Below are 13,609 nucleotides of genomic sequence, written 5' to 3'. Positions count from 1 at the left end.
TATATGGGAAGTATGGGGGAACACTGCTAGTCGCCATTGCACAAGACGGAAACTCGAACATCCTACCCGTGGCATTTGCACTAGTTGAGGGTGAGAATGCTGAGTCATGGTCTTTCTTTCTTTCCCACCTCCGTGAGCACGTGACACCTCAGCCGGGTCTGTTAGTTATTTCAGATAGGCACAACGGCATAAAGGCAGCCCTCGAGGCTCCGGATGGGGGATGGCTACCGCCTGCTGCGTACCGGGCTTTCTGCATTCGACACATTGCAGCGAATTTTGCCTTGACTTTCAAGGGAAAAGATGCCCGGAGGCTTCTTGTTAACGCCGCATATGCCAAGACCGAGGTGGAGTTCGACTACTGGTTTGACATTCTGCGCTCTGAGAATCCGGCAATGTGTGACTGGGCGAACCGAATCGAGTATTCGTTGTGGACACAGCACTGTGATGAGGATCGGAGATTCGGGCACATGACGACCAATATTTCGGAGTGTGTCAACTCAATCCTGAAGGGGGTTAGAAACCTCCCTGTATGCTCCCTGGTGAAGGCCACATACGGAAGGCTTGCTGAGCTATTTGTCCGTAAGGGGAGGGAGGCCGAGGCTCAGATGGGTACTGGACAACAATTCAGTCAATACCTAGTAAAGTGTATCGAGGCCAACCTGAGAACAGCCCGGCATTTCACGGTTACTCTTTACGACAGAGACAACTCGGAGTACACTGTTGCTGAGACGACTCCGACAGGCTCATTCTCTCTTGGTACGTACAGGGTCTCATTAGGGTCTAAGACCTGTGATTGTGGATACTTCCAAGCACTTCATTTTCCCTGTCCGCATGCACTGGCATGCTGTGCTTATTCACGGCTTACATGGCAGCCTTACGTGCACGAGGTATACCAGCTTAGCTCCGTTTTCGGCGTCTATCAGATGGTATTTGCCCCTCCCATACCGGAGGGTTTCTGGCCACCTTATGCCGGGCCTACAGTTATACCGGATCCGAGTATGAGGCGTGCGAGGGAGGGTCGTCCTAGATCCACAAGAATTCGAACCAACATGGATGAAGCAGATCCGAACCGGCCAAAGAGATGTGGCCTCTGCAGGCAGCCAGGTCACACCAAGCGTAGTTGTCCACAAGCCGCAGGCCCAAGCGGGACTGCTAGAAATCAGTAGGCGATTTGCTATGTATGTGTTTCTGGGTCGGGCACGATGTCAAACTGTAGAATATAATCAGCACGCTCCTGCCAGTAAAGATGCCAATCTGGGTACTGTGCCGGGAACCAACGGTCACCTCCTCTCCCGTCCTTCGACATCAGGAAGTCGATGTTCAGGGCGGGAGACGGTATGGGCTGAACGCCCCCAAACTGAGGTAAAACTCTGTCAACCTGATGCCACTCGACAACCGCAAAATAAATCAGGGCCGTCCTGCATCGCCACAACATCGTATGGCGAGGCTCCAACACCTCAGGATGAACAACCTGGATGACGTCCACTCCGCTATACGGCATCCATACAAACTGCAAAAATCAAAATCAAATCATTTGTACTTTCAGTTAAGTGATATAAAGTGAAACACTGACGTTAGATACGGGACAAACGGTAGCCATCTGATGTGTATACGATTGCCGGACTTGTCGGCAAACAGCTGCGTACCCAGTAACATCATGATGTACGCCCGGGCAAATCGCCTAACCGTCTCCTCATCTGCCCCATCTGGACACTCCCCGAATGTCTCCTGAAACCAGGTGCAGTTGACTGCGAATTTCTGCACCTGGTTCTCCGGCGGTAAAACACCGAGCAACTCCTGGAACCACTGCCAAGCAGGTCGCCCACCCTCAATGTAAATGTGGAAGTCCGTAAGGCAACCACTAACATAATCTCCGTCGACTAGCAACCCCAGCTGGTATGCGACGTCCTGAAGCACTCCGAACGGCATGTGGAAGGTGTGCGTCTCAGGCCGCCACCTCTCGACGAATGCGCTGACTAGGGGCTCGTCTAGTCGGAACCATCTGTCGTTGAGTCTCGCAAGATGGTAAAGTCCTGCCATCTGCAAGTACGGGACATACCTCTCATCAAGACGCATCCCCTGTTGCCGCCTAACACTGGATATGCAACGACGAGGCTGCCCATTACATAAAACGCATAATCAGAACAGATGCACAAACCACTAACATAAGAAAAACCATTAACAAAACCATTCACAAAACCAATAACAAAAACCATCAACGGTAAACCGCAACGGTAAACCGCTAACAAAAACCATTAACAAAAACCATCAACTAAAACCATTAACAATAAACCGCTAAAACAAAACCATTCACAAAAACCATTAACCAAAACCATCAACAATAAACCATTACCAAATACCATTAACAAAAACCATCAACAATAAACCGCTAAAACAAAATCATTAACAAAAACCATCAACAAATACCACTACCCTACACTAATTTCCTAAACCACTATCCAAAAACCATTTACAATAAACCGCTAAAACAAAACCATTAACAAAAACCAGCTCCAAAAACCACTACCCTACACTACGTTCCTAAACCACTATCCTAAACCACTAACAGTAACATAAACCATTCTAAAAAACCATTAACAAATACCATTATCATAAACCGCTTTCATAAACCACTAACCTCGTCGTTGATAACACCGGCGATATGAGCTACTCCATCCAGACGATAAAGCCTTCCCGGATCGTCCCCCATCGACAGAAACAGCCGCTCTGGTCAAGCTCGTACTGAACGCTGGTCTTTTTCTCTGGGATTTGGTGGGGTTGGAGAATGAGAAAGTGAATCGAATGAACTTGGTTCGAACTCCTTTTATAGCCGATTTCCTTGTAATTCGAATCAACTTGATTCGAATTACTATGCAAGCCCGTTTTCACCTAATTCGAATCGAATTGATTCGAACTCCTCTAACATTCGCTTCTCCTAGTAATTCGAATTAACTTAATTCGAATTCTATAGTTCTAATTCGAAACAAATTGTTTCGAACTTCATTAGTTTTGGGCATTCCTAGTAATTCGAATCATATTGATTCGAACTACGTTCAAATCAAATTCGAATCATATTGATTCGAATTATATAGAAATTCGTCCTGGTTGATTCATGTATTGATTTTTCATTTGGCTGATTTAGGTAAATTTGAGCTCTCCTTGGCTCATTTCAGTTTTTTACCCAAAACTTTATGAGCAATAAGAGACAAAATTTTAGCAGAATGGTGATGATGTGATGTTACGTAGTACCGAAATTTATGAAGTGTCACGGTGCAAAGAAATTTCTGGGTTCCAACTCATTGTCTGTGAAAACTGAAAAGCACAGGCACAAAAAATAATAATCATGGAGTGCGCAGACATTATTTATCTTTTGACAAAAAACATCTATGAATTATAAGAGAATTCAGATTCGTCATGATGATGAATGGGGATGATAACGATTAAATGTACGCAACTTGAATTTTGTACTGTATGTATAAAAATCACAATTTTGACGTGATCTAAGTACTCAAGCATATTATTATTTTATTTAAATTTAAATAAATGAATCTGTCTAAAGTCAACCACTAATTTTATATATATTTACTTTTTTTCAGTAAATAGAGGGTTGTTCATGAATTAATGGAGTAATTGTTTGTCTTTTTTCTTTCCATTATCTCCAGTTCAATGATGTGGCAAAAATACATAATTTCGATTTGTAGAATTTTTTTCATTCTTGTTATTTTTATGATAGAAACTATTTTAATTTTAATATTTTTTAACAATTAACACATTTTATTTTTTATTTAAAAAATAATTTAAATACATAACTAATTAATAATAACTATAATTTTTATGTAAGTGTCGAATATTTTGTGTATAAATAATGTTATTTATTTTCATATACCAATTGTGGGCCATTTTGTAGAGCTTATGAAAGTGTATAAATCAACAAAATACGACTTATTAGGCCCACTAGAAAGTATTTAATGGGCCAACTCATAGAAGATAGAAATAAGCAATGAAAAATATCCAAAGGAGTGAGGGTTCCGAAAAAAAGAAAGAAAGAGGAAAAACTGAAAAACTGTTGAGAGTTTTAATTTATTTTAAATAGAAAAATAAGGTTTTAAATTTTTATTTTTTTTAAAAATAACATAGATATTTAAGTTTTTTCTCATTTTAGTATTAGAAGGATAATTAAAAAGATGAATTAGAATTCTTAATCATTATTCAACAAAATAAATACAAAAAAGAATTTTTAGTTTAGGGTTACTCCTACTCTCCTCTTCTAAAGAACATATGGCAATCGACTTCACGTGAAGTTGATATATACATTAGAACCGTTAGATAACAATTTAAACAAATCAGTCAAATCATCTAACGGCTCTCAGATATCAACTTCATGTGAAGTCGACTTTACCTAATTTTTCACCTTAAAAAAAATTGAAAATACTGCACGGACTATATCTTTTTTTTTTAGGTGTATAGATCCCTTTAATTTCTTTCCCTTGAAATAAATTCAATTTTTTTTTTCACCAACATCAAAATTGGTGATAATTTTTCTTGTACAGATAATATGATGAGAACAATATTGTGATGATAGTGTGGCATAAAACTTTACCCACATGTCCAAAATAAAAATTCCGAAATGGGTCCTCTGATCTCTTTTGCCCAAAGTATAAGCCATGGTCCATGGCCTTCTCTTCTTCCTTTTTATTCTTACACTCTTGGCACTGAAAATGACATCAAAGACAAGACATGAAACTCTTTGGACTCAAGCATATGTTTTGTAGCAACATTTTATTATCCCATTTAGTTCCATGCATCTATCTCTCTCTTTCTAAAATTTATAAAAAAAAAGGGGATGATGTACTATCAATACAAAATCATTAGTAATTCACATGGAACAATAATAATTACTTAGCTTCATCATCATAATATATATAAGCTAGTTGTTGTTGTTGTAGTAGTACTACTACTATTTTTTTAGTGACAAGGAAATTAATTAGTGATTAGTCAATTAATTAATTGATTAACATTTGAGAAGGGTTAATTCTACTCTTGATGACTCCTTTTGATGTTCCTTTTCCCAATTTGGCCTTCCAAGGGTGAATTCAAGATCAAGCATCAACTCATCAGAACTTGACAATGAAGTAGAATCCAACTTATTCTCCTTCATGCAATTAGACATGCCCACACAATTGTGCTCTTCCACCTATTTAACATAATATCTATATATTAGTTTAATAATCAATATTTATATATGTCCAATTTTATATCATCACACATAAAATATCTAGTTAAGAATTCCCTCCAATATGAAATTATCATTTATCTCTAAAATTTCAATTTTTCACAAAAATAACTTTCTAGTTAAGTAAAATTGGGTAACATTATTTTCTAATTAATATATAGTAACTTTATATAACCCATTTTGACAATCCTATTATCCAAAACAGTTTTTTTGTTTATTATCACTTCAACATTTTTGAATTACTTTTTAATTTATATACACATTTAATTAAAATTGAATAATAATTAAGGGTAAAGTATATTTTTTGTCCCTAAAATTTGACAAAAGTTTAAAAAATACCCTTAAGTTTTATTTGTTTTAATTTTATCCCAAAAATTTTTGATTTGTATCAAATATACCTCTAATGACTAATTTTTCAACAAATTTAAGACCAATTCAACAACAATTTTATAAGAACAACCTCTCAACACAAGCAAATCAAGCATAATTTTTATACATTATTGTTAGATTGGTCTTAATTTTTTTAAAAATTCAGCCGTCGAGGATATATTTAATGCAAATCGAAAACTTTTGGGACAAAATTAAAACAAAATAAAACTTAGGGGTATTTTTAAAACTTTTGCCAAACTTCAAGATAAAAAATATACTTTACCCATTAATTAATGATACAAGAAAGAGTAATAATATATAGCATTATTTTTTATTTAAGATTTATCACCAAGTATATATATAATAATAATTAAAATAAAAAATAACACATGTAATGAAAGGTATAGCAACACTAGAAGCCACATGAAAGGTCCAGTTTCTGACCCAATTTGTCTCAACTTACCATGGTTTCATATCCCTTTGTATGAGAATCCGTCAAACCAAGTTGGGGTTTTTGTCTACTATTGTTTGTATTTGCCTCCATTATTGATGATTGCCATGACCTGATTTTAGTTCATAACATTATTATTAGTATTAGACTATTAGTATACATAGTAAAACTTGTTATAAACCAACAAATCAAACTGTTACTCCAATTTAGCACTCAATTCATCAGATAATTAGGTAACCAAATTAAAGCAATACTCCAAGTTATTCAGAATTATCCAAATCTGTATGTGTAGTATAATTAAATGGCATTGCTAACACTTTATTATAGATAGGTTTTTAATGGTTACATATAGTAGCAATAATTATAGAGGTCAACATCTAAATAATGTTAGCATCAATTTCCCAAAATATTACTATGGAGTAGCTGGCACTTATGAAATACAAAATAAAACTTTGATTGGTAAGAAAAACAATATGTCAAAATTTTGGTGAGAATTCATGTGAAGTCGACTTCATGTGAAGTTGATATTTGAGAGCCATTAGATAAAAATTTAGTCAAATCAATCATATATATATACCAAAAAATAAAAGATATTTTTAAAATAAATTGTAAAGAATGTTTTTAAAACAATCGTATATCCATCAAAGAGAGGAATCATGATAGTGGTTATTATTGGTAATTTCAACTTTGGTAAGCGAACTTAAACCAATGGAATATTAATATATGTTAGAAAATCAAATTAAATTATGATAAGCAAGTGAATGCAAAACATGAATTTATCCAATATAATGTCCTTCTTCATTCATATTTCGTAGCATGCATGGAGGATGTTTATTAATAATTCCTCTAAAAAAATTATCGAGTAAATAAACCACACACAATCCTTGGCAATGAAATTATAAATTTATTAAAATAAAAAAGAAAATAATTGTACTAATAAAATCACACATTGAGATTTGGATCAATTGTTAGACTTTTTTTATAGACACATTGGGATCAATACATTGACGATCAAATGTAAAAAAGCATCATTAGGGCTCACATATAGAAAATGACCACCCACAAACCTATGGGGAGAAAAAATAAATTAAATTAAATTAAATTAAAACCCTAGGTTATTGCACGTCAAAATCTATGTATTGGTAGAGTTTCTCGTCATTAATTTTGGAGTTTGAACTTTGAACCCCGAAATAAAAAAGATAAGAACAAAGGCAAATTAAACTTAAGTTGAAAACAAACACTACTATTAAAGGGAAGCAAAAACCAAACACGAGGCATTTGTGAATATTTGTGCATGTATACTATATAGTTGAACCTAGCTAGCTATGCTACTACCTTTTATTTTATTTTAAACTACTAGCGGTAATTCACTTGCTAGAGTTTTATATACTTTTATGTTCACATTAATTTATTTGTAAAGTCAACATGGACCAAATTAAAGAGGCAATCAAGGATGAGAAATCGTTATTAATTAGATGCTTAACAAAAAGTGATGAATAATAATGTTCTCTAGTTTTGTTTTACTACACTTAGAATGTTTGTCTTCTTAAGCATTATTGGAGTTATTAGCACATATACATCTTAAAAATAAAATCAAAGGCATACATATGGGAAAAAATTATGTATTTTTATGTAATAGCAATATGAAAAGAAAAAATACACAAATATTAAATCAAATATATAGATATTGAGTAAGTAAAAATTGTTAATTTTTACGTTTATTATTTCTCTTAAAAACTTTAATTTTGATGTACTGACAGTATAAGATATTTTATACAATCATGCAAGTATAACCGGTTTTTTAGATGATCATTCACATGATCAAAGTAAAAAGTAGTTATTTTTACTAATATCACGTTATGTGATTGAATACACGTATAAAATAATTTTACACTACAATACATCAAAACTAATTTTTTCTTTAAAAAAAAACTTTTTTTCCTTTTCTAAAGAGGAAAACATGATATTATATAAGTTTATAAAATATAAACACATTTTTTTAGACGTGCATAACATTATTTTTGAAAAACAAAATAGGCAAACAAGATATTAATTATTATTCACCTTTGGGAATAATTTTGTGGTGGATGTGGTAAATTATTTGGTCTATCATCATGAGAAGCTGAAACTCCATTATTGGCATGCAAGTGAGCAACATTATTAATCCTTGGCATTGGGATTAAACCCATATCTGTCTGGCCATGACCTGGAAATTTTTCCATCAACATTAAAAGCCAATGCACTTGCTTTATCAGACACATACAAATTAAAGCTTATCAATAATTCACATGAGAACTAATTGAAGTGCCAGTCCTATAATATATATGTCCCTTCCAAAACCACCTTTTGTTTTTAAGGGGAAACACTACTATATAGTACTATGCTACTTATCTAGAGAGGGGTAAAAAAATCATGGAGTTTCTCTGCCACACTAAAGATCACAAGCAAAGAGAATAACAATAATGATAGTATTGGAAGATATGAAGAAAATATTTTATATATGGGGTCCCTTTGAGAAGGATCACACACAAATTCATGAAATTATACCTGTGCTTTTGTCGGTGCTCTTCACTGTTCTATACATCTACAAGAACACATCAAATTAAAATAATAATTAAAATAATGATTTAATTTGTATTTATTATCAAATAAAAAAAATATACACTCATTTAATTAATATATCAATCATGTTAAGTGTATATTACAATCAAATCGGCCACCAAAATCAACTACTAAAATAGAATGTACATTCGAATACAAAAAATACATTAAAAATAAGTTAAATTACGCATATTTATGTACAAATATATAAATATATGGTGATTAATTTTTAGTAGCTGATTTTAATGTGTAAATAATATTTTTATTAATATATATAGTATATCAACCAAATTATTTTATTTAATTATTTATTATTTTAAAGGTTCAAATATAAAGATAAATATATTAATTAATTAAATAAGAGGGGGTGAATCATAATTAAAATTTTAAAATAAAATAATATATAAAAATAAAAAGTTAAAATATGATCATTTATGTACTTTTTTATGCGTTTAACTTTTTGAGACAAAAAATTTTATGACATAATATCAAAGTTTTTATACTTGAAAGTTCTAGAATTTAATCTTTTGTTAATCTCCAAATAAAAAAATCTATATAAAATTTACACAAACTAAAAAAAAATTCATATACAAAAGATATATATCATAGATATAATTATTCAAGTAAATATTTTATCAAATTAAATTAAAAAAAAGTAATATATGAGAAGAAATAAAAAGTTTCCAGAGGGCTAAGATTATTAGATTTCCCATCTAGATACCCTTTTGTCCTTAGTCCTTGTTTCTATACCTTGCCCACTACTGGAGGCAACTAACCAAAACAACAAACAATATAGTCCCTTTTTCTTTTCAATTTTCATTTGTGTCTAAATTTGAAAATCAAAAAGAGGAAAAATACGGATACATAGCTCATCATCATAATAAGAAAGAAAGAAAGAAAAAGAAAAACAATGGAGACAATGGAGATATGGGAATAGTGAAGACCACACACACACATATATATATATATACCTGTAAGTGACTTTTGACGTGTGCTAGGGTTAGATCCTTAACATTCATTAACTCTAAAACTGACTTTGGTGTTGCCCCTGCAATAATACAATGTTGACATCACAAACCCCAAAAAATATCAATTAGAATTAGACGTAACCTCAAAAAGTTTCATCTTATATATGGAGAACTAATAACCTTATTAACATCAAAGATGAAACTATATCATTTTTTTTTCTTTTATCTAGTACATCTGTAAATCAAGTATTGATCTAAAAACGTATTATTATTATTATTATATTTTTTTGCTATATTTATAATAAGAAGAAAAAAAAAGAGATTATATATAAGAGAAATGAAAATGAATTAGCTATATACTCTCATCATCATATTATTAATTACTTTAATTACTTATCCAATCTTTTTTCCATTTCTCAAAGTTAAAATTTAGTAGATCGTGTGTAAAATTTATCAATGATAACATGGCATCATTTTTTCCCCACAAATAATAATAATAATAATAAGAATAATAATAATGAAATTATTACTTACTTTCATGGCCACCAAGGAGTTGAACAGCATGAACAAAATGGGCATGGAGGGTTGTTGTCCATCTCATCCTAGGTGCTCTCACGCTCCTCTTGACTCCATTAATGACCCTGGAGCTTCTCTTGAACTCGCGGCCATAGATTTGAGGTTGGAAATGGTGGTGATTATTGAAGCTTCTAGAAAGTCCTTGATGATGATGATGGTAATTATTCAAATCTAAGGTCAATGTAGGTTGATGATGAAGAAGGTTGTTGTTTTCATGGCTTAAGTCACTTGCACTTCCACAACTACTACCACCTGAATCTGAAGTAGTTGAACTAGTACTTATATCATTGTAAACAATTTTCTTCCTACTACTTAGGAACATGTTCATGTTCATGTTCATGTTCATGTTGTTGTTGTTGTTGTTGAGGTTGTTGTTTTCGGAATCTGAGACACTAACACATGGAGGGCTTATGTTTAAGGACAAATCTGGTCCTTGAAATTTAGGGGGTGATGATGCTAACAAGGTTTGCATTATTGATGGAAGAGAATTTGTCAACATGAAGAATAATTCAAGATGCTAATAGATTTATAGATAGAGAAAAAAAAAGAGAGAGAGAATAATAATAGAGAGAAAGATCTCTACTTGCTAGGTTTGTTAGAGAACTAATAAGTGTATATATATATGAAGTGGTAATAATTATATATAGAGATATAAATTAAACAACACAAATTAAAAGAGGAAAAAAAAAGGGGGATGAGAGAAAGAGAGAGAGAGTAGTTAATTTAATTAATTAATTAATAGGAATTAAAAAAGTAAAAATGATGGTGAAGTAAATATATTAATATAGTAAGAATGGTTGAAAGTTGAATTGATTATATGATGATGAGTGAATGATGATTTGCATTGGTTTTGGAGAGAAAAAGATAGGCTTTTTAAGGATTCAAGTGAGTCTACATATATAGGGTTGAAACTTGAAAGAAAGAAAGAAGTGCATAAATGAATTAAAGCATGTTAATAAAGAGGAAGAGGGAGTAGTAGTGAAAAAGGGTAGTGAGTTTATTTATGGAAGGTGAGGGATTAGTGTTGAAAGTAGCATATGTATGAATGCAGAGATAGAGAAAGAAGAAAGAGAAAGAGAAAGATAATGGAGTGAGAGAAAAGGAGAGGCTCTTGCCTTAAGGTCCATTTTCCCTTATCTGTAATATAGTACACTGCAGGTGTAATTTAATTCCAAGATTTTTTGTTTCATACTTCTAGATTTAGTAATAGTAAACTACAGTACCCCTTCTCATAAAAAAATAATAATAATAATAATAATAATAATAATATTATTATTATTATTATTATTATTATTATTATTATTATTATTATTATTATTACTACTACGCTAAACCAATTGGACGGAATTAGTTCTCTTCTACACGGGATGCATAGGGATAACGGTGCACAGTCAGACTGAGGCAGTATCGGCGTGGGATACAGTGGCTGAACGGCGGTGTTATGATGCGTCGGGATGACGGTCTCCAACACTAACAGCAAGTTTTGAGCGTAGATTGAAGATCGGGAGATTATAGTAAAATTAAAAGTAATTGTACGTAATGTGAATATATTTAATTGCTAATTGCTAATTTTTAAAATTTTAAAATTTAAAATTAAATAATTAAAAATCTGATTTTTAACTTTTAATTTATTTTCTTTTTTAAATTTATGGTTTATATTATTTACAATCATCATTGTTTTTCTATAATTTCTTTTATTATTGTTGTTGTTTATAAAATTATTATTTTAAATCTCAATAAACAATTTTATCCTCATGTTTTTGTTAAGGAATACAATTGGGAATTTACTCCAAACTTAACATTTTATATCAAGGAGTGCATATAGATGACGAACTAAAAAAATTGAGATCTAAAATTTTGCATGATCTTATATATAACATTTCACACATCTTATTTAATTTAATTTGACTCATGCTAATTGAGATCTAATGTATAAAATAGTTACCAATATAAGTGACTAGGATAGAAAAAACAAGTTGACCTTATTAATTTTATTTAAGACAAGCGATTAATTTAATTTATTTTTATTTTTATTTTACTAATTTTATTGAAAATACAGGAAAATTTAATATTATAATTTTGAGTGCATTAAATTGAAAAATGAGAGTGCAGCTAGGTAGCAGAAAGATATAAATGGTTGCTGCAAGGACTATGGTTGGAATTGGAGAATAAAGCCAAAAAGGGTACTATTCAATGGAATATTGGGATGGGAATTGAGTTTCTATGGTTTAATGTTGATGGATTGTGACCCATTAAAATTCCCTGCCCTCTTTTTGTTCCTATTCTTCTCCTTTTTAAAAAAAATTAATTAATTAAATGTATTTTTCTTGAATTGGAATATTCTCTCCATTTGTATTTATGAAGGAGGATTGAGTGGCAGGGCCAAAATATCCCTGTTCTAAACCCTGATCATGACTCTCACCCTCTCCATTAATCACACTTCATCAACCTTCTCTTAATAAACATATAGCTCTGGAATACCTTGACCAATGTCCATTTTAGTACATAACCACCAAAGACTATGCATATATATATATATAGCCATCAAATATAGTTTTTGTTTTATATAATTATTTATATATATTTTTTATCAACATACATTTTTAAATAGCAGTTACATAATATGATGTCAGAATTTTTATAACCAAATAATTTAATATTTAAAAAGAATAAATTTTAATATAAGATAAACAAAAATAAAAAAATATTTATATATATAAAAATAAATTTTTACGTGAGAGAATATATTAAAGATATAATTATTTATATATTTTTTTAATTAATTTAAATTTTTTGAATAAGCGATTTTATGATAATTTTTTTTTAAAAAACTTGATGATAATTTTGTTTTAAGTACTAGAATTTTTTGGTAAAAGGAAAAATTTTGCATTAACATCATTAATGAATGTAGTATTTTCCAACGTCATCACAAATTAAGAGATATATAGTACCATTATTCTTCTAGAAATAGTAATATGGAAATATCTTGTTCTAATTTTATTTACAGTTTTGTTAATGACTAGCAGTAACAAGAAAAGACAAATTTTCATTTTTTTTCCCGAAATTTTCAAAACTTTAATTTTTTTGCTATATACTATTTCTTAAACTGGCCTAGCGACTCTAATGAGTAAACTGTTGTGTTTATCTCGCCGCATTTATATTTTTCTATTTTAAAGACAATAATATTAGTATATTAGGGCCGTTTAATATAATTTTATTTTTGTAATGTAAGGTCACCAACAAAAAATTTTTTGTAATGTAAGAGACAAAAAATTTCTAAGTGTTCTTAAGGTGATTAGGATTACCTCTCCTAATAGTAGAAGTGTAGAACACAAACACGAGATTATGATAAATTTATTTGTTTTAAGTCGGCGGAATTTGAAATAAAATTTGAGAGGCGTCAAAAATTTA

The 13,609-nt window shown here is 31.4% G+C and overlaps 2 protein-coding genes across 2 annotated transcripts in view; one reads left to right on the top strand and one right to left on the bottom strand.

Moving 5' to 3' along the window:
• LOC110273086 (uncharacterized) overlaps positions 1-1,166 on the top strand; it is a 2,729-nt gene extending 1,563 nt beyond the window's left edge. The window contains exon 2 of the mRNA XM_021125963.1: positions 12-1,166. Coding sequence (XP_020981622.1) covers positions 12-1,166 — 1,155 coding nt within the window. The remainder of the gene's footprint in view (positions 1-11) is intronic.
• A 3,374-nt stretch (positions 1,167-4,540) lies between these two features.
• LOC107495895 (probable transcription factor KAN4) lies at positions 4,541-10,812 on the bottom strand. Its single transcript, XM_016117111.3, has 6 exons — positions 10,157-10,812; positions 9,626-9,702; positions 8,601-8,637; positions 8,118-8,259; positions 6,066-6,165; positions 4,541-5,194 (listed from the first exon to the last, which is right to left on the bottom strand). Exons 1-6 carry the CDS (start codon positions 10,695-10,697, stop codon positions 5,012-5,014), a joined length of 1,080 nt encoding a protein of 359 aa, XP_015972597.1. The 5' UTR covers positions 10,698-10,812; the 3' UTR covers positions 4,541-5,011.
• Positions 10,813-13,609: the final 2,797 nt, after the last annotated feature.

The sequence above is a fragment of the Arachis duranensis genome, chromosome 6, assembly GCF_000817695.3.
Source record: "Arachis duranensis cultivar V14167 chromosome 6, aradu.V14167.gnm2.J7QH, whole genome shotgun sequence".
Classification (NCBI taxonomy): domain Eukaryota; kingdom Viridiplantae; phylum Streptophyta; class Magnoliopsida; order Fabales; family Fabaceae; genus Arachis; species Arachis duranensis.
Note: the sequence above shows the minus strand (reverse complement) of the source record. Positions and strands in the feature narration are given on the sequence as shown.

Excerpts from the sequence above, each read along its gene's own strand:
- LOC107495895 (XM_016117111.3), bottom strand. The coding sequence starts at position 10,697 with ATGTTGACAAATTCTCTTCCATCAATAATGCAAACCTTGTTAGCATCA. Across the intron at positions 9,703-10,156 it reads ACTCCTTGGTGGCCATGAAA|GGGCAACACCAAAGTCAGTT; the intron begins GTAAGTAATAAT and ends GTATTATTGCAG. Across the intron at positions 8,260-8,600 it reads GAGCACCGACAAAAGCACAG|GTCATGGCCAGACAGATATG; the intron begins GTATAATTTCAT and ends AAAAATTTCCAG.